The sequence below is a fragment of the Rhinolophus ferrumequinum genome, chromosome 6, assembly GCF_004115265.2.
Source record: "Rhinolophus ferrumequinum isolate MPI-CBG mRhiFer1 chromosome 6, mRhiFer1_v1.p, whole genome shotgun sequence".
NCBI lineage: Eukaryota > Metazoa > Chordata > Mammalia > Chiroptera > Rhinolophidae > Rhinolophus > Rhinolophus ferrumequinum.
The window spans coordinates 39,919,208-39,945,270 of record NC_046289.1 but is presented as its reverse complement, the minus strand read 5'-3'; the positions used below and the strand labels follow the sequence as shown (position 1 = coordinate 39,945,270).

At 34.5% G+C, this 26,063-nt stretch overlaps 2 protein-coding genes across 5 annotated transcripts in view; one reads left to right on the top strand and one right to left on the bottom strand.

Moving 5' to 3' along the window:
• STYX (serine/threonine/tyrosine interacting protein) overlaps window positions 1-26,063 on the top strand; it is a 66,165-nt gene that overhangs the window by 16,929 nt on the left and 23,173 nt on the right. For 2 of the 4 annotated variants that reach the window (XM_033108058.1, XM_033108056.1), the window contains 3 exons: window positions 692-764; window positions 3,051-3,144; window positions 5,192-5,369. In XM_033108058.1, the coding sequence (XP_032963949.1) occupies window positions 692-764; window positions 3,051-3,144; window positions 5,192-5,265 (241 nt within the window). In that variant the 3' untranslated portion in view covers window positions 5,266-5,369. Of the gene's footprint in view, window positions 1-691; window positions 765-3,050; window positions 3,145-5,191; window positions 5,370-26,063 lie in introns of those variants that run through there. The other 2 variants (XR_004423200.1, XM_033108059.1) reach the window with 2 other exon arrangements.
• On the bottom strand, window positions 9,887-24,187 carry GNPNAT1 (glucosamine-phosphate N-acetyltransferase 1). The gene is made up of 6 exons (XM_033108060.1): window positions 24,011-24,187; window positions 18,631-18,798; window positions 17,551-17,613; window positions 13,662-13,789; window positions 12,550-12,611; window positions 9,887-11,059 (listed from the first exon to the last, which is right to left on the bottom strand). The coding sequence occupies exons 2-6, from the start codon at window positions 18,782-18,784 to the stop codon at window positions 10,912-10,914; spliced, it is 555 nt and encodes a 184-aa protein (XP_032963951.1). The 5' UTR covers window positions 18,785-18,798; window positions 24,011-24,187; the 3' UTR covers window positions 9,887-10,911.

The following is a 26,063-nucleotide window of genomic DNA, read 5'->3' as shown; positions in this document are numbered from 1 at the left end:
CAGCATTGTATCCACACGCCTGACACAGTAGACAGTCAAATGCTTGTTTCGTTTTCTTTGGAATCCTTTGTGTTGAAATTATAATGGAAAAGTTTGCTTAACAGTATCAGTTCTTAAAGGAATATTATTTGAATACAAATGCTTTGTTTATTTAAATGAAAAAGATTAACAAGATTTGGGAGACTTTGTTTTATATATTGTCTTTATTATTTGGTATCTTGTCAGTAATAATAGTGAAAGTAACTCCGATTTATTGAGTCTCTGTATGGTCCAGGTACTGTTTGAGGCACTTTTATCTAAGTTTCACAACAACACAAGGCAGTAGATAGATATACTTCTTGATTAACTAATAATAATATTTTGAGAATGTACTACGTGACAGATGCTATACAAGGTGCTTTTCACTTATCTCCCATCTTCACAATAGCCCTCCAAGATAGGTATTATTATAATTCCATTTTATAAATGAGAAAAATAAAGCTTAGAAAAGTTGAGGAGCTTCCTCTAGGACACACAGCTGGTAAACAGAGGGATTGTGATTAGTCTGACCATGCTGTTAGTTTTCCCACTGCAACTCACTACCCCTCTGGAGTTCAAGCTGTATGATTATGATTTCCTATTTTAGGTAAATTCTGGAAAAATTGAAATTAATTTATGAAATAATAACATCACCTTAATTTTCTGTTTTCAGAGATGCATTTGCTTATGTTCAAGAAAGAAGATTTTGTATTAATCCTAATGCTGGATTTGTCCATCAACTTCAGGTAACTTTTCTTTAAAGTAGTCAGAAAGTAGGATAATTAAAATCTTATGTCCATGTAATTTAGGTATATAATTTACTTGGCAAATACTTAAAAATTGCCATCATCTAATTTGATTCTTTATTCAAGTTTACATATCTAGTTAAAAGAATTTTCCTAAAAGCTGCCTTTACCAAAAAAGGATTAAAGACACATAGTTAAATCTAAGGTAAAATAATTGATAAGAAATATCTTCAATTTTTTTTCTCCACTTTCATCACACACAGAGAGCATATGAGTTTTATTTCTAAGTCTACTACATAGAATAGCTTTATCTATTTTGTATGCTTTATCTTTTCCATGCTGTTTCAGATTTTGTTGGTGCCTGGAAGCCACACTAAAAACAACAATAAGATAAACCTGTTAATTATCTGATTCGACTAGTTAATTTTTTCCAGGAAGGAAAATCATAGGTTGAGGAATGTGCTCTGGCTGATTCCATCTAGTTAATGCAGGAATAAATTTCACATTGAGACATCAAGTGCATTACAGTATGGGTTGTCTCAGTTACCATACTTGAAATTTTATCTCATTTTTGTTTTCAATTTACTTTTACTTCATTTAAAAGAGAAAAGTTGTATCTCTGTCTTTACCTTGTTTTCATAAAATATTTTTTATTCCTTCTTTATAGTTACAGAATACAAAGCTAACTAATTTATAAGTTTCTTTGCCTTTTAACTCTTCTGTAAAAACAGTCTTTTTAAACTGATTTTTGTATTTGAAAAAGTGATAATATATTTATGGTTAAAAAATCTTAAATTCAATGCCTAAGGAGAATACAATGAAAAATAAGTCTCCTTAATAGTATATTTTGAAGATCATTGTAAAACAGCATGTATAGCTCTACCTACAAAATATTTTTATACATGTACATATATAGGTATATATCACAATTTTATATGACCAGTTCCTTATACATGGACCTTTAGATTGTTTCTAGCCTTTCATGATTATAAACAATACAGGACAGAATAGCATTGCGAATATACAGATGTGTATATACCTATAAGATAATTGATCAAAGTGGAATTGCTGGGTCGGGGCATTTGAAATTTGATGTTGTCAAATTGACTCTAAAAAGGCTGGAATAATGTAAACTTACACCACCAAGAAACAGGGTGTACCTGTTTCCCCATACCCTAATCAATATCAATAAGCAGAAGTATTTTGACAAATTTTTTGATCATTGTCATCATGGTGATAAAAGTGGCAATTCTTTATGGTTTGCCCATAAGGTGGTTGGTCTTTTTCTCATTGGTTTGTAAGAACTCTTTGTATATTAAGGGAGTCTTATCTTTAGTCAGCCTATTTGAGATGCCATTTTTATTATATACCAAATTGTGATCTATATTTGGGTGTTTCAGGACGTTATATTCTGTTCCATTTATCTGCTTATTGCAGTAACTGTATAAAACAATTTTAAATACTAAACTATTACATGAATAACTTATGGTATGGCTCAAGATCCCCTCAATGTTCTTTCTAGAATTTTCCTGGCAAGCTCTTAACATTTAATTTTTGGTATTATCTTTACTGGAAGGAGCCTTATAGTCATTTTTAATAGTATCTCTACATTCACAGGTCAGAAAGAAATGGCACTTGAAAATATTTAGTCTTCCATTCGAAGAATACGTTCCATTTATTCAAATCAACTTATATATCTTTTAGTGTTTTAAAGTTTTCTCTGCACAGAATATATGCATTTCTTACGAAATTTTTTCCTAGATATTTTTTTGTTCCCATTATAAATGAAATTCTTATGCCAGTATGTTTTCTGATTGGTTATTTGTATAGAAAAGCTACTGGTTTTTATTAAGTTTTCAGTTGTCAACCTTATTAAACTCTTTACTAATTCTAAAAAAATTTTCTAGTTTATTTTAGCTTCTCTTCTAATCATGATAATTTTGTTACTTTTCTAATTTTTTTCTTACTACTTTCTCATTTCATTTTATCACAACAATGATTAACAGTGGTGGTAGTATCGTACAAACCTTACAATGCTCCAGTGGTAGAGAACATTGACTAGCAGTTCAGTGTGTGATACACTAGTGCAAGTTATTGGCCTGCTGTGATTTCTAGTTTTATCAGTAAATGTGAAATTGAAATAGGAATTTTAAGCCTTTGTTTCTCTTCCAACAATATGGCATCAGATTTTTTGGTATAAACTAATACCAATAATGTACACGTTAACCACTGTTTGGGTATCGAATAATTTAAATGTATATTGAAGTTAATTAAAATCTTGTTTAGGAATATGAAGCCATCTACCTAGCAAAATTAACAATACAGATGATGTCACCACTCCACATAGAAAGGTCCTTATCTGTTCATTCTGGTACCACAGGTAAGGATGTTTTCATTTTTGAGAAAGTTGGCAGGGAGAAAGATGATGGTATGAAAGGTAGAAGTAGCAGCATGTTTTGCTTGTTACAAGTTACACTAAACGATGTAAATTGTTTAGAAAACTATGAGTAGACTATTGAATTAAGATAATTTCAAATTTAATTTTATAATGAATGAATGTATTATCTGCTGTGTGCATACTACTACCTAGTTAATCAGAGTATGCTGGTTGGAAGATCAAATTTCTTCTTGGTTTAATTTTAAGTCTGTAACTAGTATAACTGTGTTACAACTTAGATTGAAGTAAGAGGAGTCTGGAGATGGGGCCCTAAAATACACTTAGGTGATCTTATTAAAAATAAATGGTGGTTAATAAATGAAAGTGTTTCAAGTTAAGTAGAGTGATTCTTAACTTGAAGGCAGGGACATTTCTGCTGCCTCAGTTTTTCTCTTGCCATCAATATTCCAATCCTTCTCCCTTCCTTTTCTGTTTCAGAGAGCTCCTCTCCCATTTTTCAAAGTTAATGATTTGAGCACACTCTCAAAATCTTTTAACTTTTACCTTCCTTCTCTAAGACTTTGTTACTCTTGTTTTTTTTTTCTTTTTATTCTACTAGAGCACTCATGGAATTTACTTATTTATGGTTTTTGTCTCCCAAAGTTCATTTCGGTCTTATTTGAACCAGCAGCCTTATAAGATAGGAAGAGCAGGTTATATACCGTGTTTCCCCAAAAATAAGACCTAACCGGAAAATAAGACCAGCATGATTTTTCAGGATGACATCCCCATAAACCCTAATGTGTTTTTTGGAGCAAAAATTAATATAAGACCCGGTCTTATTTTGGGGGAAACACAGTACATACCTTAGTGTTGGACCTTGAAATTGAGCACTGGTGATCTGATCCAGAAGTCCAGCATTCTCTTCACTATATTGCACTGTAGATTGCCTGTAGTGATAGTGCTCTATATATCCACCCCTCAGGCACAACTTCCTAATTGTCATTGGCTCTTTTCTTTCCTTTGCCACCTCCATCTAGTCATTCCCAAATTCACGAGGATCTGTTTCCTTGGTACCTTTAACATTCATTCCCTCTTTCATAATACCCTTACTCTCAGTCTGCTTCAGGCCAGTATTGGCCTCCTATCCAAACTCTTATTTGGTTTGTTCTGTACATTATGGCCAGACTTTTCATTAAAGATAGTTCTAATTGTGATTATTTTTCCTGTACAAAAACCTTCATTGGCTTAATTCCTACAGAAGAAAACACAGGTGGTGTCATAGGTAGTGTTTAAAGTCCCTTCTGATCTTATTTGTATCTCTCACTGTTCCTCTTTATATATGGACTCCAGAAAACTGAACTACTGATGGTTTCTTGTGTGTATCTTTTCTCCACCTAGAAAGCATATCGCATTCAGCTATTCTTACAAACTTAGTTCAGGTGTCATCTCCTCAAAAAAAGTGATCCCATCATTCAGAACTCCTGTAGAGCTTTATACCTCCTTACTTTCTGCCTTGAATTAGCTATTTGTCTCTTAGCTTCCTTAGTGTAATGCAAGTGCAGTACCTCATCTGAAACTCATAAGCAGCTGTATTTAGCCTCATGACTAACATACCACATATTTTATTTTTTATTCCATTGTCTTGGTATTATATTTCTATCCTTATTTGATTAATCTTATAGTGACTTTAGTTTCAGTTAGGAATCTGCCCTCTGAATTAACATTATTACTGTGATTTAGCACGACCTTTAGGGCATAAGTTTCAGGCTATGCCATTGTTAGCCATATAACACAGCACTGCTTTACAAGTTTAATTGCTCCCTAAAGTTTTCCTCCATTATCTCTTTATGGAGGGATAATCTGGGTTATTTGGATAATTTATAAGAAAACAATTTACTAAAGTTTGCTAAACATCTAGTCATGGAATTTTCATAGTGCATATACATGGTAACACTTCATTAAAAATGAAACTTTTACTAGCTGTAACATTAAGAAGTGCATTTATTTAAGTTCCCATTATATGTTATGTTCATGCAATAAATTTTAGGCAGTTTGAAGAGAACACATGAAGAAGATGATGATTTTGGAAGCATGCAAGTGGCGACTGCACAGAATGGCTGACTCAACAGCAACATTATAGAGGATGTGAATTCTATTTGGGAAGGAGAAAATACTAGAGACAATAATGTAAAATGGTAAAAACACAAGTAGTTTCTTTTCAATTATATGTTGCTTCCAGACATGTTTCTCTACAACTTGTTGAGCAACATTTTAAGATGTTGGACTTCCATAATAGATGGCACTCATGGTTTTACTCCTTTTTTTTTTTTAAACACTTTACAGTTTTATTATAAACCAAGAATTTTGGACTTGCAAAGAGGTATTATTGCAATAATGCACTTTTCATACTTGAAATTTATTTGTATGATATAAAGTTATTACTTTAAACAAAATGCAAGTTAGGGGGATTTGTTTATAAAATCTGGGTAATTTATAACAAGAGAATTTCCTAAAGTTTGCTAAGAATTCATTGTGTTCTATAGATTACATTAAAAAAACAATTTTACAGTTCAGTTTTATGATGGAGCCCCTTACAGAAACATTAAAAAAACGCAGGAATCTGCCACATTTCTTTTTTAGTATAATTAAGAAGCTTAATTACCGTTCTTTTTTTAAAACTTCTCTATCCCTTGTTACTAATCTTTAAATCATGACAGCCAACTATCCTTACTTTAACATGATCCAAGTATTGCTTCCTTTCCTAGTATCTTCCTAATTTGTTTAGTCTATAGAAAAAAAGTTTAATGAACAAAAGATGTTTTGCTTTATAATACCAGATGCTCAACAACAAGTTTTAGATTTTCAAGTGACTTTCCTTTTTGCATTTCTTAAAAGCCAAATGTTGTGTGTGTTCTTTTTAGAGTTGCTTAGCTCATTTTTTTCCTTTGTCCAAAGTGGTTTTAAATAGAATATAATAAACCAGTGTAGCACTATTTTTTTCCTAAATGAAGCCCTAAAAAGAAGTGCCTTGCATCGTTAAAAATAATAAAACTAAATCCTTATGACCTCTAAATTAGTATGTAGAACAATGAAAAGTTTTTAACACTTTTCTGTAATTTTTTAAAAACTATAAATTAGTTTAAACTGAAAGCCTGAGGCTTGAAAAAACCTCAGTAAATTATTTGGAAATATTTACTCCTTAATTTTATGTTGTCTTAATGATTCTGTGAGGTGGTTGTGGCTCAGACAGCAGCTTTTCTTTGAAGATGAATTTATTGGGGAAAGTGATTTGTGGGAGACTTTAGTTTACTCTAGTGTTTTAATCAGTTCTTATACATTGAGTTAATCCAAATTTCCCCCATAATTTGCATTAGCAAAGTCATTTTATGGATCCTTATTTCTCCCTATTTATATATACATACATAAAAATTGTTCTAGAGAAACATTTTTGCTATTTTAAGTATGATGTGAGGGAAGTGAGGAGTGTTTTTAACTTTTTATAGTTGATGATTTAGGTTCACACAAACAAAATTCCTTTCTATCTCACTTTTCTCAGTCCTCTCTTGAGGTGCTTTACCGGTGGGAATGATTTCCATACGTTCCCTTGGTACCAAGAGGTACTATGCAAGGTAACTACCTATTACATCAAGTTACTTGCTTGGCTTTCCTTCCTAAAATGTAATAATACAGTAAAAGCTCGTTTTATCCAGCATAGCAGGAGAGTAGAAATGAATTAAAATTGCTTTGTTAATTGTTAATTCCTGTTGACCCAGGTGGTATTCCTCTTCTGATTTCCCTTGCCTTTCTCTATTTTACCACCATGAAAACAGCATATTGTTAATCCCATTGTGGTCTTGTACTCTGTTGTGATTAGGTCATTTGTTGTGGTTGTCAAATAGAACCAAGATTTGCATTGAGTGTTCAGAAATTCCAGCTGGTAAAGTGCCAGATAACACAGCTTTCCTGTATATAGATCACTATTGGATAAGTCAGCAAAGATTTCACTTGTAATCTAATAATCGATGATACTTCTTTCAGCAAAAACTGCTTCAAAGAATCTTCATAATAGTATATTTAGGTTTTAAAATGAGGCAGTTATTAAGATTTTTAAAATTAGTTTCTTAAATATACACATTCTCTCTAGTAGTCTGGCCAGAAATACAGATTGTTATTTATTAATTTATAGCTGGTAATTCTCCCCTTTTTCTAACCACTATAATTTGTATGTTGTCACTAAAGTGCCTGCCCAGCACTGTAAAGACTGTCTCTCACAAAACACTAGGAAAAGGGACTGTCATCTTCTTAAGTACAATAGTAACATGGACAAAACATGTTCTTTATTTCACATAAGAACACTGCACATTTGTTTTATCTTGGATCCATTCTTCCACCCAGTGTTCCACTAGTTCTTCTGGTAGCTCTTCCTATTCTTCCTTCTGTTTGGTTCCATTTCTGTATTTCCTTTCAACCAATCATGATTTATTTTCTAGAATATTTGAATAATGTATAATAGTGACATAGCACCCAATTTTAAAAATCAAATATGTAATCTGGGCACAGAACTTAAAGTGAAATGGCATCGAAACAGGACAACTGCTTTACTGTCCATTTTTAAAGTATGAAACTTAAATACTGAAAATATTCAAACTGGAATGGCAGTATTCTTAGCTCCTAATTTCAGTTGATTCATGTTGTTGTTATTTTTTATCTGTTAGATGTTTAAACAGCAGTTATTTTTATTTGTATCTACTCTATGGTGGAAATGTGAAACAGCGATAACTTTTGCTACAAACTCTCAACCACTTAACGTGTAGAGCAGAGTATATATTTTGGGGGGATTTTGTGCTTCATCTGATTTTAGAAGTAATGTCAGAAAATGTTAAGCATGTCCTTTTTAAGAAAATACAAGGTTTCTAATTGTCTTATTACCATGGTAATTCAAGTGAATTAGAAGTATTTAACTGCAATCTTGAATTATAAAGTTGAGATGTGCATACACACACACTTACACACTTACACACACACACACACACACACACGAGGATCTCAACTTGATGTAAAGTAAATGAGCAGTTACCTGGCGGGTTTTTTTTGTTTTTTGTTTTTTTTTAAATAACTGGCTTAATCCATGATTCCATAACAAACTAAGCTTCTCTTCAGTATTTACTTTATCTATGTCCATTCAACAATGCCCCAAAAAGGAAATGTTAGGAAATAGCTGAGAATTACTAAAAGATTTTATTTTTTTTATTGGTTAGAAAAATATGTTTCTAGGGTCTTTGAATGCTGGATTTTTTTTGTCTTACCCATCCATGGCAGCTAAAACAAAAATCACTCGAAATATTCAGGTTTACATGTTAGCTCTCTCTTATAGGGAGTTGCCATACCTCACAGTTCAAAGTGTATTCTGTAGATCAGTAACATTATACTGACATGTAATTGCAATTTACTATGCAGCAAAAATAATTCAAGAAAAATAACCTACAGTGTCTACTTACCTTTGTATAGGCAATTGCTTAAGTTACTCTGCTTTTAACATTTGTACTTGGATAAAATGCATATGTATGTATAGGAATGTCACAGTGCAAGATGCTGCTAGCCCAGACACAAAGTATTAAAATTATTTTGTGAAGATTGGTGGTTGTATTAAAACTGTTGTGCCATTATACCTCAAAAGGATTGAAAAGCTCATTTATACTGCTTATGCCTCAGAACTTTAGATTGTTGGCTTCTAGGTAGAAGTAACCTAGTTTTACTCCCACAGATTAAGACAGATAAGTGAACATTGGATATTGATAAGCACTTAAGAACATCTTCCAAAACACTGGTCACACACAGAAAAAAATACAGTCAGTTATCCATGCAAGGCCCAAATTTCAGCTCAAGTATGTTTTTAAGGATTAATAGATCAAGTTTAGAGTTGGAAGTGAGGGAATTCATGCCTGAAGGAAAGGGTAAGTAATCCATAGACATTTCCAGCCCATTAAAAAAAAATACTTCTTGCTTTTACTGTACCCTCTTCCTGTTAGCCTACCTACATACTATTCTTCAAGTCTAAGATGCCATCACTATTATTTTAGATACCACTAAAAGGCAAAATATTGCTGAATAAACTATGACAAGCCCTTGATCATAAAATGCCCATCTTAGAATCAATGAAATACAAATACACAAAATATATGGTCTTACCTGTAATTATTTCTGTGAGGGGAGATTTAAGATAAGACCTAAGAACACTATTTAAAGAAATTTATATAAATACCAACCTTGTAGGTAGTTTTATTTCAAATTGTTCAGTGGTATGAAATGTAATAAAGCATTTAATTTTGCCTTTCATTAGGCTTATTTTTTAACATAGGTGTTTAATTACCGGCATGTACTCAATAAAGCTACTGTCATAACAAGGTTATAGGACTCCAGTAAAGACAAAACTAGCTTTGTTGTTTTCACTAGCGACCGATCAATTCACCTGCGTAGGTCATCAGTAGATAAGTATACACCCTTGATTGGTGACAGGTTTCTATGGTTTTAGAAACCCAACTAACTTAACTACATGGAGGGAAATCAGAATCCAGTTGAGGAAGGTATGAGTCAAAGAGATGAGAAATAAGTGGTCTTTACTTTCCAAGTTCATTTTACAAAGAGTACACAAAACTAATTTTATGAACCATGACTTGACCTAGTAGAGTTCAATAGAAGACTCAAGGAAAGCACAGACAACATTAGGATTCTAACAAAAGACTATTCATCATAGGACAGGTTTAATGTCACATGGAATGCAAAAGATTAGAACCATTAATAAAGTATCTAATTTCTACTTCAACTTAAAAAAATAATTAAAATAAATAAAGTCAAAACAGGGTAGTAACCAGAATACCATTATAATCACATTAAATAGAAAGGCTTCTATCAACCTTTAAAGAATGTAACAAATACAGTATGATACGTTTTTAAATATTCAACTCAATTTTGTAATCTTTTTCATAAAAATGTTCCTCAGAATAGAGGCTTCAGACACCCATGAAAAAAAATCAGAAATCATTGTTAAAAAGTACCTTGTATTTGCTCTTAGGTATTTTAAACAAATGAGTATTATATTTCACATAAGACAGGTGGTACTTTATATTAGAATTATATAACTTTTAGATGTACGTACATTTAAATTGTTTTACTTTGAATTGCATCACATTTTACAAGTTAATTTTTATTTCTACTTTAAAAGGCTGACCAGGTTATTTGCCAATACAGTATTAGGATCAACAAATGTTGGACTGGACTACATTTAGTTATATATAACTTATCCAGTTTCACTAATACATGGTAAATGACACTCCTAATTGGTATTTAGATGTTGCTTTGAAACAAATATAATTTTATGAATGTGGTAAGAACCAGCCTTATTTGTTGTATGCTTTTTAAAAAATGAGCAGTACAGACAGCAAATACATAGCTCCTTACTACCTATACTTGGACTACCAAGAAATGAAGCTCAACTTTAGAAAAATACAATGCAAGAAAAGATTCAAGTTAAAAATATAGTCCTTTGGTTAAAAATCATCCTCTTTATAATATTCATTTGTAATCCAAACTCTCAGCATGTCCCACTAGCCCAAAGTAATCTAATGTCATTAATATTTGTTGTATTACAATGTTTTTTCAATCCAGTATTTTATAGAGGTCACTGGGTTGCAGCAAAATATTTTAACTCTAGGAAGAGTATATATAGTCTTCTTCAATAGCTCCTTTGACAAATGTCTTAAAAGATTTTTACTTTAAAAACCTCCGACACATGTAGTTTTCTTCAGATACTGTATATCCAAACTTTTTATAGAAACCAACATTTTGTGGTAGACATTCAAGGGTAATCTTATAACAGTTCAGTTTCTTGCTTAGCAAAGTAAGGGTTGATAATAACCTGAAATTTTAAAAAAGGGAGGGGAAAGGCACAGAGCATTTGTTAATAAAAATGGAGTTTAGTAACTTAATATGAATGAATATTACATGACATAAAATTTCAAGTTTATATTAGAAATAGGTTTAGGTCATGGCTTCTCAAATTGTAAGTGGATAATCATTTAAATCACCCAAAACATTTTAGTTTGTTTCAAATATACTTTAATTGATAATCTCCAGCCTGTTAATAAATAGGACAAATACTAAACACCCAAAGCCTCTTTAAAAATAAGTTTTAAGATTACTATTAACATTAAAGACTGTCAACCTTTTAAAAAATATGGCCTAGATTATTTTTTTATTTTTTTTCTAAATGTATTCAAACTACTTAGGAATAGTCAACATTCCCACATAAAATGGGTAAATAATAGCTTTGTTCTTTATCGTTTTTAAAGCAACTTTAGTATTTGTGATGGTATCTATCAGATTAACTCTGGATTGGTCTAATTAATATGAAGGAGAAACAAGCAGAAAAGTATACATCTTTACAAATCCTTAAAGAATCCAAATCCAGTATAAGAATGTTATTCTGTCTTAGAGGTAAAAAAAAAAAAAAAAAAACTACAAAAGATCTACAACAATTTACCTGAAGTGTTTTCTCATGTTTGCATAGACTTAAAAATCATATCAATTTGGAGACAGAACATCTTGATTGAAGTTATAAAATTATAAAAGTTGTGACTAAGTGAAGTGAACTAGAATACTAGAAATTGGTCTGTTTTGTTCACTGATGTATCCCAAATACTTTGAATAATATCTGGCACATAGCAGGTGCTTAATATTTATTAAGTGAATTTCTTAAAACTCAGTAGAGATAATGTTAAAAAGCAAGTTCTATCTTATAAAATAGGCAATAAACCTATGAAATTTATTTACATGTGTTTTAAAAGATTTCAGTAAATGTATAGAGGATTAAACAGCGAAGGCTGTTTTAGTATACGGGTTTCAAAAACATGTATACACATGACTTGTGTTCATCTATTGTTATCAGTATACTATATTGAATATTACAATTTTAATACAGTTTTTTCCTTTCTTAATATGTGTATACATTTTTTTTAGCACCATCTGTGTATGTTTCTAAAACTTAAGAGACTGAGAACATTTCCTTCTGTTTTTAAATATGACAAATTGGGAATCACTTGACTCGGCCAAAACTTTGTTTTCTACCAGTATGAGAATACTACTAGAAGTTAGTAACTTAAAGATATTACTGCCTGTAAAATAGTACACTTACAATTTCCAAACTATGGTAAAATTAATATAAAAATGCTTTATTTCTCCATTAAAGTCAGTCTAAGCTACAGAGTGAGAATGGGTTCATAATTAATGATGCCTAAAAAGTACTTCAAACAGGAAGTCATGTTTAATAGGTATCTTGGCAAAAAGCTGTAAATGGAAAGACAAAGAGCATCTAATTTATCCAGGGTTACCTTGTTTCTGCGTACTTACAATTTGCCAAGCTGCTTTCCTCGGCATTCATCACTAACAACAACATCTTCTACTCTTCCTCTCTGAAAATATTTACAATATTTAAAGGACTAAGCAAGTAGTTTTGTTTTTAGCTAAATCAACAAGTGACGATTGGTAAAAATTCATTGACAAAAATAAATGTCTGGTAAACTTGAACTTAACAATAACTAAAATGCAAACATTTTTACATCTTAATATATAGGAAATAATATAATGAAATCAACCTGTGGCCTAATCTTCTTGTGTCTATATCCGGAACCTCCCCACCCCATTGTTCTAAAGCAAACCTCAGAGTCCCCATCCCCAAAATGTAATCTTGTCATGAATGTTCTGTATGCACCATCCTACTCCTTGCCTAACAGCAACTTATTTTAGACATCCAGATACAATTTCTAGCACAGAAACCCCACCAAAATTCATAACTCATAGAAAACATTCCAGATGTTCCTATCTTATTAGATTACCTAGGCTTTCTTTACGATTTCATGTGTGTCATGGAGGAGGAAGAGGCTCTGTGGGCATTAGGAAAGAATATAGTATTCTGAACCCTTTACTACTTGGAAACTTGATGGGAATTTGTGTTAGTGTAGTATATCAAAAGTACTGTTTTTCAAAAAAACAGCATTAAGGATTCTAAACATTACTCCCGAATTTCTTGATGCTAACTTGGTTTCTCTATAGCTATACCAAATCTAATACCTTACAGAACAATTTTTAGCAAACATTTCATACTGTTAATACAGTTTCTTCCTCATAACTCAGGGCAACATAGCTCTTGTTTATAATGAAAAGCAATGAGAAAACAGATTTGTCTAATGCAGGGGTGTCCAAACTGCGGCCCACGATCCATTTTTTATTGGCTCACAGCAAATTCCAAAAATATATTTAGTTTACTTAAATAAACCAGGTGAGGCAATACGTACTTCACCTCGAGTGAGTGGCCCGGCTGTTTGTGTATTTTACCGAATATGGCCCTTGGTGAAAAACATTGAAAAAAGTTTGGACACCTCTGGACTAATGGAAACTCAATGTAGGTTTTGCTAGAAAACTCCTGTCCATTATAGCTCATAAGCATTAATGTGAACACGTACCTTAGCACAGGAATGGATGAATTTATGTTCTATTATCAGAGTTGCTGTAGCAACAATCTGTCCTAAAGTTACATCTTCCACAACTGTAACATAATAATCCCCAGATTTCTTCATGTGCTCAAAAGATTCTGTGGAAATTGAAAAACAGTGTTAGACATTAAACATTATTGAATGCTATTAAAATACTAGGATTAGCTGACTTCATTATTGAATCCTTAAAGCTATTTCACCATAGTATCTTACTCATATAATTTGTGTCTAAAAAAATTTATTTTAAAAAGGACCAAGTAGTTGAAATATCAACAATCAATAAATTGAAATATAGTCCATACATTTAAAAAATATGCTAGCAAAGATTAATACAGCTATTTTAGATGAACAGCACTTATAATACAAACATTAGGTTGGTGCAAAAAGTAATTGCAGTTTAACAGGTTAAAAACTGCAAAAACCGCAATTTTGTACCAACCTAATAAATTATAGATGTTGCCAATCTGTGACTAATGTATCATTACTTAGTTACTTTAAACAGATTTTTTCAACCTTTATACTCAACAGATAATTGAATGGAGCAAAACTTTGCAAATTTTAACAAGAGAATGTTAACATGGCTCCATTCTCTAATTTTTAGTCTTTGGTTTCAAAATAATTTGACGAAAGTAGTTTCCAGTTTTCCCCTTGTGATCTCAAGTGTTTCATGATTACATGACTTTCTTAGAATTTAGAATTGTTTTGTTTCCTTTGAAAACAAATTGTTTCCGCGAAAATAAGACCTAGCTGGACCATCAGCTCTAATACGTCTTCTGGAGCAAAAATTAATTTAAGACCCGGTATTATATCATATCATATTAATTATGTTATATTATATTAATTATACCCAGTCTTACATTAAAATAAGACCAGGTCTTTTATTAATTTTTGCTCCAAAAATACATTAGAGCTGATGGTCCAGCTAGGTCTTATTTTTGGGGAAATACAGTAGGTGATAAATTGGTCTCTATTTCCAAGTAATTTTCCCTACATCACAGAGCAAATAGGAGCAAAGACAGAATAAGTACTTTCAAGTTTGATTTTTAGTACTTATTGCTAAAATAACATGGTTTCTCATCTAATCTGATAATGCATGTAAAGAGGCATTCAGGAATAAAAACAGCCTAACAGTTTCATTCTAGATAGGGGTCTGGAGTAGGAAGAAATAAATTCAATGTAGAAAAACAATGAGAATCAGGAAATGATGATCTTCAACTCAGGAGGGTGAGACAGAGTACAAAACAAAACAAAATTACCCATTGAAGGAAATGAAGAAATTATAGAAAATAGGAAATGACTGTTAGAGCACTGCATGGAGTCAGGACGGTTCTGGTTCTTTCCTTACCAATAATTAACTACTTGTGATCTTGGGTGAGTCATTTGACTTCTCTTGACATCCATTCTCTCAAATATATTAAGGGGACGGGGGGTTGCACTGTAAAATAACCTGCTAATCTTGAAATTCAATATAAACAAAATATATACAACATATTCTCTTACATCTTTGATTTGGTGATTACATTTCTGTGAATAACCTAACCACATAAGGAAATAGTTATAATAAAACACAATCTCTAGAGCTGCCACCTAGGTTCTAGGTTACAGTAATTATCTAAAAGTATTTTACAAAACATGGTAATTACTACATTTGGATTCTAGAACAGTTTAGCCATGTTAAATATTTAAATAAGAAAATAGTCAATTTGGACTTCCAGTCAAGATGGCAGAGTAGGTAAATGCTGTGCTCACCTCTTCCCATGACCACATCAAAATTACAACTAAATTACAGAACCACCACCTGATGACTAGCTGAACAGAAGTCCTATAACTAAGGATATAAAGAAGCCACATCAAGACTGGTAGGAGTGGGGATGCAAAATAGGCTGGTCCCACATCCAAGTGTGGCAGTTAAGAATTGGGAGGAGTATGTTGGCTACAGAGGTTCCCCTTAAGGAGCAAGGGGCTCCAGCCCCACACAAGGCTGAGTGCAGACTCACTCACAAATTCTTGCTTAAGTTCCAGAGAAGGGACTGCAGCTTCAAAAGTGCCAGGAACCTGTAAGGAGGAACTGAATTGTCTGGCTTCAGGCACAGGGCTTTAGTCTCTGAGACTAAAGTGCCAGCAGGCACCATTGTTCCTTTGTTGAGCTCTCTTCCCACACTGCTGGCAGGCACAGGAAGGCACCAAATCTTAGTTTTCATCCACCTGGCTAACACTGCTCTTGTCCCACCCTGGTGATTCTCCGAAACGCCACTTCATCCAACTGACCCACCTGGCCCGAACCTCTTTCAGAGGCTAATCCACACAGGCAGCTGGCCTGTGTCCACACTGCCGACTTTTTAAAAAATCTCTCAGAGGTCCCCAAATAAGCAACAGCTGGCCTGTACCTCTTGCTAAGCAGCCCGAAGCCTAACACTAGTGTTAACCAGCCTCAGTTCACAGCATAACCACTCGGAGGTTCTCCAAGCCCAGCAGCATAGGCCGCTACTGATCTAGCCTGCACTAAGAGGCCCCAGAACCAACATACCTGGGGGTTGGCTTCAGGCAACACCACAGCACCACTCAATTAGCACCACAAATGACACACCCAAAGGGTGGACTTGGCAGGTACCAGAGCCCCACTAAAGCGAACCCCCTCTGTGGGGTCAGCCCCTGTACAATAGAATGTGTGCTGTGGTCACAGCCACTCAGTCTGAAGGTCTATTTGAAGAAATCTACTTGGAAAAAATAATGACAGAAAATTTCCCTATCTTGGTGGAGCAAATAGACGTACAAGCCCAGGAAGTGCAGAGTCACAAACAAGATGAACCCAGAGAGGCCAACACCAAGACATCATAATTAAAATGCCAAAAGTTAAATATAAGGAGAGAATCTTAAAAGTATCAAGAGAAAAGCAGTTAGTTACCTACAAGGGAGCCCCCATAAAACTGAGCTGATTTCTCAAAAGAAACTTTATCTCAAAGAAGAGATAAAGAACTTCCCAGACAAGAAAAAGTTGAAGGAGTTAATAACCACCAAACCAGTATTACAAGAAATATTAAAGGAATTTCTTTAAGAAGGAAAACTAAGAAATACGAATAATGAAATGGTAGTAACTACATACCTATTAATAATTATTTTAAATGTAAATAGATTAAATGTTCCAATCAAAAGATAGGGTGGCTAAATGGATAAGAAAACAAGACCCAAGAGTCCATCAAAAGATGTGTGGATAAAGAAGATGTGGTACATATATACAATGGAATGTAACTTGGCCATAAAAAATGAAATTTTACCATTTGTTACAACATGGATAGACCCAGAGGGTATTATGCTAAGTGAAATAAATCAGACAGAGAAAGACAAATACCATATGATATCACTTGTATGTATAATCTAAAAAAGTAAATGAACAAGCAAAATAGAGACGAACTCATAAATACACAGAACAAACTGATGGTTGTCAGCTGGGAGGGGAATTGGGGGGCTGGGTGAAAAAGCTGAAGGGATTAAGAAGTACAAATTGGCAGTTACAAAATAGTCACCGAGATGTAAAGAACAGTTTAAGGAATATAGTCGATAAATACTGTAATAACTATACATGGTGTCAGGTGGGTACAACACTTACCTAGAGATCACTTTGTAAGTTACATAAATGTCTAACCACTATGCAGTACACCTAAAACTAATACAATATTGAATGTCAACTATAATTGAAGAAAAACTTTAGAGACAAAAAATAGCTAATTTGTCATTTGAGTAATTTCCAGCTATTTGAACAAAAACATAAATAGTATACATTGAACATAGCTCTAAACAAAAATAAAATCTTGGTTCCCCTTTATTTCTTTTCATGCAGAAAAGAGGCCGTAGTACTTACTCATAAATTGTTCAGGGTTGACAACTCCAGTCTCTGTCAGCTGACCTAGTACCTTAAAAAAACCTAGTTTTGCAAAAACAGATTTCAAGTCATGAGAAGAGCAAATGAAAGCTGTATCAATCAAATGAAGCAATGTATAACATAAGCAGGTACGATTATGGGCGATTATTTTTTTCAAAAGTACAATGAATCATTCTTAAATTATTATTTGGAAAGGTCATACTGAAACCCATTATTCTTTCTATAATTACTACAGAAAACAAATAATAGGTTTTACTAATTTTTTTGCCTACATAATATTTTTGGAATAGTGCTAACCCTAATGTTTATAGAACGAGCATGTCCATTTTTCAGCGTAATTTGCATTAAACTCAATGCAAGGGATGCCTAATTTTCCCAAGTATGTGCTTTGATTTTACTTAAAAATGCAAGATTCTCAATGACCAAATATGATACTAAACAAAATTAAAAAATTGTTGAGACTACAATTTTTAAAGATTCCTGATTAATTTCATTAATGTTATCATAATGTGAACAGCAACATTTTAGAACTTTGAGAATCTTAATTTCTACAAACTCAATGATTAATTTGACCAAAATTATTTTCTTCAGATTTTGTAACAAAAAGAAAACTGTAAAAAGTTGATTTTTGATTACCAAAATTTAAGGAAATCATTTTGGAGAATTTATATATAAAAAAAAATTCAACAGGTAGACAAAACCTTTTTGCATCTTATTCAAGGCCAATTATGTCCACCCTCATTCCCCGTCCAGCTTCTTAGAGAAGATTCTTATGTGTCATCATTATACACTGTAATTTCACTTTATGAGACGTCTTTTGGCTTCTTATAGGAAGGAGCAGTACTGTACTTAAGTCATTTGAAATATTTCACAGTAATATCTGGTCTTAACCATGACACATAAACACTGAAATTGAGGGTCTCAGTCACTTTTAAAATTAAATACAAAAAATAGTCCAAAGTCAGTATTATTTTTTAAAATTATCGCCATCATCATTTTGGTGGAAAAAATAAAATACTACAGTTCTAACCAGAATTTGTATACTAAGTAAGTCCATACCTCTATTTAAGTCAGCAGTACAAAGAGGCCTCAAAACCAAACCTTCTCCAGGATGTGTTGGAGAAATGGCTGGAGAAAATGTAGCTGTATTCTGGCTCCAGTCCACTTCTTTGAGTAGACTTGGGTCAAACATAGGAGTTTCATCAGGTTTCATCTTTTCAGGAAGGTCTAAAATAAAATTTTAAATGTTAAGGCACTTTATTTAATAGAAGTAATGTTACTGTGAATGGCAAGAAAGTCAATTTCTTAATAAAAATTAATGCAATTGGAAAAATTCTTTAACAGATATGCAAGATATTTTAATTTAGCTGTGCTGAATTTTTAACATTAAATGCCACAACCAGAGATACATAGAAAACGCATGATTACTATCAAAAAATAAACAAGTGATTAAATTTAAAAGTTTTAAACTTTAAAATTTAGCCCACTTTAGGCACGTCTTTTCAAAGATTTTTACCTATGGGAATGCTGTGGATAGCTGAGTTTTCATGGGCTCTTACATGTTTTTACATTATTGTATTTTTATTATTGAGCTAAAAAAACAATAATAAAATTTTTGGTCTAAGTTGCCACTAAGGAAGACTTATTGGGCATATAACTTGGTTTTTTTATATGAACCACGAACTGAAAATAACTTATGGTAAACTGGATTAAATTACTTAATTACTCTCTGCATTCATTGTAATATTTGGTCTCAGCTATGTGATAAATTCACAACTAAGAGTATCTGCAGGATTTGTTTTCACAACATACTTTCTAAAACTATAATGTAAGTTTCTCAGCTGCATTTAAGCAGCTTAAAAATAGCCAGTGTTGGGATGGCCGGTTAGCTCAGTTGGTTAGAGTGTGGTGCTCTTAACAACAAGGTTGCTGGTTTGATCCCTACATGGCCCACTGTGAGCTGCGCCCTCCACAACTAGATTGAAACAACTACTTGACTTGGAGCTGATGGGTCCTGATGGAAAAACACACTTAAATAGATAAAAGTTTTAAAAAAATAGCCAGTGTTTTTCATGCTATTGAAAAATGATCAATTACGGTATTTTCCTCTCTTTTGAACATTCAGAAATTGGAAGGTTCTTACTTGGTGTGGTCTAATAAAACAGAGACTAAATAATATAAAGATAGAAGGGATGAAAGCATATCCAAAGTATAAAAACAGAAGGGAGCCTTCAGTGGAGCATAGAGTTCCTAGAAGAAAGTCTTCCTAACAATTACTAGGAGACTGTACAACAAACCCCAACTTTCATTTCTATCCTTATATCCAGTTAAAGAAACTATTCTATTTGATACCTGCCTCTAGCTCTTCTTCAAAAAAAGAATTTAAAGATATACATCCATAATATACTACCATAAAACAGGAAAAATTAAATCTATTTAATAACACAACAATTTCCCCAGTAACCTAACTTTCAGATGTTCCCTATTTCATACGTTACAGTATGCTTAAAAGCAGCTCTTCTTAACTTTTCCTTAAAGGTTGATTAAATTTGTGCCTATGTAACCTGATGCAACTATATAGGTAATGCTGTAGTGTAACAGGCTTTGGGAAGGTAGTGTGGTGTAACAGAAGTTAACACCATTCAGCACTTATGTTCCAGGCATTGTTCAAATAACTTACACACTAACTCAACACTGCTACAGGGTAGGGATGATTATTATCTCCATTTAACAGATGAGGAAATGCAAACACACATGTTAAGTAACTTGCCCAAGGTCACAAAATTAGTGGAGCCAGGATTTAAACATAGGCATGGACAGAGCATGAGCTCTGGAATCAGACTAGGTGTTCGAATGTCAACTGTGATCATGGCTAAGGTAAACTCTGAGAATCTGTTTCCTCTTTTGTAAAATGAAGTGGAAATTACTGGAAGGATGGAATGGATTACTGTATACAAGCACCTGATGGTGCATGGCAGATTGTAAGTGCTCACCAAGATATCCTTGAGTAAGCAATTAATTTAAAATTCATGTTTATAAATTCTTTTTTTTTTTTCACCTGTAAATTAATGAGTCAGGCACTGTGCTGGGTACAGGAGCTACAAAAAGAATGACAGGTTGTCTATTGTGTTTATGTTAATGCTAACTAAAAGTTAGCATTCTTGGATAGGAAAAAAGAAATTTTTAAAAATCATAGTTTATTATGTAGAATACTGTGAGGTTTTTTTCTCTTTTTTCCCTCCTTAAAAAGGACTCAGATCATGTTATACTCTAAACACTCACTACACCTGGCTCTAAGAATACTAAAGGAAGGAAATAAATTTTGATGATTAAAACAATCATTTATATCAAATTTAACAAGCTTACAGTCCATTTGAAACAGATTTTTTATAGGTTAATTTTACTGCATGCATTTTAGTATTTGTCCTTGATAACTGGGCCCCTGAGGGTTTTGTGTGTACTCTCACCTGAAAGATGGGTAACAGCGTCGTTTTTCAGGTATGCCAATAAACAGGTTAAATATTTATCAGTAAAATAAAATGTGTACATTAAATGCAGAAGCCAGAATGTATTAAGAATTTAAGTTCTTCAAGGTAACACACTATTTAAACATTTTGATATTCATGCTATTTACATACAGTTGCAACCATGAAGAAAGCTCAGAAGGGAATTTAGATGAACATTAAGACAATTTCAAGTTAACTAGCTTCCTTTTTCCTATAAAGTAGTCTGAGTTTACAATAAATTGTAGCCTATAAAACATGCAAAATAGGGTAAATAACTTCCAAGAGAGAGGAGGGAGGTACAGGGGAGAAGAACTTAGGATTATGAATACTTTTAACTAATGAACTTTAAACAGTAAATACTAACATTTTCCTGTGCATTTTTTCAACCAGATGGTCCCACTCCATGAATGATCATAAAAATAAATGACACTGGCTAACGTTTACTGAGCACTTTATATGTTAACTCTTAAAAATACAATGAAAGACATATCATTATTTTCCCCATTTTGCAGACCAGGAAGCAGGCACAGCATCTTGCTCAATATAACAGCCAATAAGGAAGAGTTAGGATTCAGGGCAACAGGGCCAGCTGCATGGGCACAGGACCTGTGCAGTTGGTTACACAGGACCCCATATTTGGTTTAATTCTCTGCTGCCCTGTCTTAAAATTTGTAATAGTTTTTTGACAAAGAGCCCTGCATTTTCATCTTGCATGGTTTACCACAAATTATGCAGCCATTCCTGCATGATTCCAGACTGTACTCTTAGTACTGAAGATAACTAGTGAAAATGAATTCCCTACTTTAGTGTACAAAAGTTAAAGAGGTCAAAAGCAGCTCTTGTAACCTATATTTGGAAAATAAGAATTTCAAACTAGTCTAGTCAAAATACATTAAACAAAGCATTCTGGATAGAACTAAGAGACCATTAACCAGGCAATCAGAAATATCAAAATGTTTTATGAGCTATTTTATAGAAACAGCCATACTTAAGGTTACCTTCTTTTATCTTACTCTATCCCCATATAGTAAAATTCTGCTGGTGTCCAATTAATACGCCGAACAAACTAAAGTAAGATGTGATTTGACACCAAATTTTCAAAAATTTTAGAAAAAACAAAATAGGTAAACTTATTTGATTTACAAAAGAAATATTTTAGCATCTTAAGGTGCCCCCAGGTACTCCAAAACTAGGAAATTTCAGCAAACGTAAGGGCACAGTTGTATGAAGCTGAATTTCATCATTATCACTGGGGTCTTATTTTACATATTTTAGATTAATTTTAAAAAGTAAACCCGTATTTCTCAAGAACTTCTCCTGGTTGACTGCCAAATTAGTATACATTTACAGGCCAGTATATGCCTGACCAGAGCTCAATAAATGCCTGGTGAATGAATAACGAATGGTGTAAGACTTACCTGGAGGTCACATTTCAGAAAATCCAGAAGAAAAAGATTCGCAAATCGCCACAAGTGATATCACAAAAATCATACACTAAATTTTTACTAGGAACACATCAGGTTTTCATTCACTTGACTATTCTTTGGACACAATTCTGGACACAATTCTAACAATTTACTTTCCTAGCCTCTATAGCCCACTAGAATACAAATGGGGAGGAGCTGCTACTAGAAGCAAGCAACTGAGAGCAACAAGTAATACACACTCGGAATGAAAATTTAAAAGCTGATAAAAAGATTTTAAAAACATAATCTAAAGCCAAACTAAACTCTTATATATTTCAGGAGCTCCTGGGACTTCACCACATTACTTTAGTACACGGTGAATAGGCGAAAGGGAGACTTGTGCTGTTTGAGACTAGGGTTCACCTACATACATTTTATAACAATTTCAATAATAATTTGACTAAAATTTTAATCTAAGGAACACTCCATTCGCTGATGATTTCAATAGGCCCGGCCATAATAACACTTCACTTGAAAATTTTAAAAAGTATTTCCTGGTCGTTTATTTGATCTTTATAATCGACGCATTCCCAGTCTATGGACGAGGAAACTGACGCAGGTGGAGCTTTCAGGAATTGACCCCAAGGTTAACACACACATGAGTAAACCGGACTAGAATGCTAGTATCTTGTTTTCCCATCTTGGAAATACCATATGCAAGCGACACCAACCTTTACATCATTGTACCAGGCAGGTATCTCTGTTTCCCCTATGCTAAAAAAATGCCAGCGAATCATGCCTAAAAAGAACTGAGCTAAAGGATTTCTTGAGATCCAGTCCTGGATTTGGTGATGAGTGGATATCTTAACAAAACCAATCCCATAATCGCCTGTTCAATTTTGTATGAAATTTAAGTTGGGTTTACATAAACGTTCTCTCTTACGGTATATAACAGAAATCACAGTACTCAGTGTTTCTAAAGGGTAGAAGCCCCGGGAAAAGAGACAAAGGATGTCCCTCCTTCCCGCAGTGAAAACCCCGATCTAGTTAGTGCAGATGATCTTCAGAGCAGGAGCATGTCCTCAAGTGGCTCACGACCGCCCTGGGGTGCGCCTCGGAAAGGAGCCGGGAAAAGGCCCGGGGCGTTTGTGCCCATTCAAAAACGATGCCGGCAGAGAACTGAGCAACTGTCTCGATCCCCACGCTAAAGCCCGGTGAGCTAAGAGTTAGTTTCGACCCTCGTTGCTGCTCCGGCCCTGCCAGGGACACCCTTGCATGGCTGGACCACTGGCCGTCATCCATAACCTCAGCTCCAGGCGCGTGTCCGCTCCACTTGCTCGGAACCGCGCTCTACAGCCCCCGTGTGCACCCAGCTGGCAATGATAAGCCCGGCTTCCCCAGCGGAACACGTCCGCTACCCACCCAGGGCCTAACTCACCTCGCCGCGGGGCTGGAGTAACACCTGTTTGATTAACCTCAAGGCAGGCCCACCTCCGTCCCCAGGACCCCCAGCCCAGCCCCACTCACCCGTAGAGGCCCCGCAGTCGGCGCTCCCCTCCTGGCCCGGCGGACTCTCACCCCTCCGGGTATACAGCACAGGATCCGGATCCTGCCCCAGGGCCAGCCCCACCTCCACCTCCTGCACCACAGTCGTCGTCGCCGCCACCGCCGCCAAGACGTGGCAGCGCCAACGCCTCCACCCCGCCCCCGCCCGCTTACGCACGGCCTCGCAGACGAGCGGAGGAGCAGAAGAGCGGAGGCGGGGACGCTTTCCGGGGGCGTGACAGGGGCGTGGCCTGCGGCTATAAGTCAGCGCGCGAGGCGGGGCGAAGACGTCCCGGGAACTCCACCCTCAGCGGCGGGGAGACTGAACCTGACGTTGCTCCCTACGGCCTTTCCCACGGCGTCGCTGTGTTAGTTCAGGGTAATTAATTCTACTTAGGAGTCAGCTAAGTGCTGTAAGTGGTGACTAGTGTGAACCTCAGATTCTCAGAGACCAAAGGCTCGGCTTCTTGCCTTCTTCATTTGCCCCTGGTTGCTCCTTTCTTTAAGTCAATCTATTAATTAGGACTTCGTCCAGTCACTGGCAGCTGAAGCTCCTCATCCCCAGTTTTCTGAGTCACAAATCCAGTCTCCATGAGGCCGCATTCTACTCTTTCGAGGCTGTTTTATTTCTCCCCCAAATCCTTTTTGTATATGTGCTGCCGAAGCGAGCACCCTCAGATCCTTTTTGGATGAACATGGGATTAGGACCTTGGTTCTCAACTGCAGCGATTTTGCCTCCCAGGAGCCAATTGGCAACGTCTGGAGCATTTTCAACCTCATGTCCCGGGTGGAGGTGTTTCTGGCATTTCTCCAGATGATAGAGGATTATGGGTAGGTAGTTACAGACCAGGTATGCTGATAAACGTTTTACAATACATAGGACAGCTCCTCACAACAAATAATTATTTAATTATTAATACCTGGCCTGAAATGTCAGTACTGCTGAGGTTGAGAAATCCCGGGTTAGAAGAAAAACGAGCATTCTCTGAGCTCCCATTTCCAAAGCATTTTACCTAAGTAGCACGTGTACCCATTTTACTGATTAGGAAACAGGTTCAGAGATGTTAAGTAATTTACCAGTTATGTAACTCCACTTTCTTGCCTTGTGGCATACATTTCAACTTGTTGAATTTGCCGAGTATTTTAAACAATATTGTTCAAAGAATTTAACACCATATATATAGTCTGCCAGAAATTATATTTTTGCTTGTGAGACTTAAATTTCAGTTAACTCTTTACTGATTCATGCAATTTCAAAGCTTAAAACACGAGTGAGGCAGATGGCATCCCCATCTCTGTATCCATCCTTGTTTTTACACGTACAAAAGAATATATGACATAAAAATAAACACCACTAATCTTAAGAAATATATAGCCTTGTTTTCTTACCAGACTTCTTGCCCGGTGTTTGCAATGAGTTTTTCCACAGCAACAGAATCCTTATAATTTAGTAAGTGAAACAATTATAAAATGTATCACAGAATACAGAGGTTCTAAGAGGTACTCCAAAAGATCTCCTGCATTCCAAACATTCTCCTTCTTACCCACTTTGCGCAATAGGAACTTAATTTCTTCTTAATAGTCCAATTTAGTCACTCCAATCAGTTCAGTGGTCCTCTTTACCTGTTGGTTTACTTGCATTGAGGAGGCCAATGTAGCCTGGTGACAATCTCAACTACTTTAATAGAATCATTGGTGTGTCCTCTAATGATTTTTATTTTATGGAATTTTAAAAATTGCGATATAATTGACATATAACGTTTTATTAGTTTTAGGTGTACAACATAATGATGCAATATATGTATTTCTTGCAAACTAATTACCAGAACATGTTTAGTTAACATCCATCACCACACAGTTACAAATTTGTTTTTCTCTTCTGAGAATTTTTAAGATCTACTCTCAGCAATTTTCAAATGTATAATACAGTAGTATTAACTATAATCACCATGCTGTACATTATATCCCAGGACTTATTTATCTTATTGACCAGAAATTTGTACCTTTTGACTACCTTTACCAATTTCACTCACCA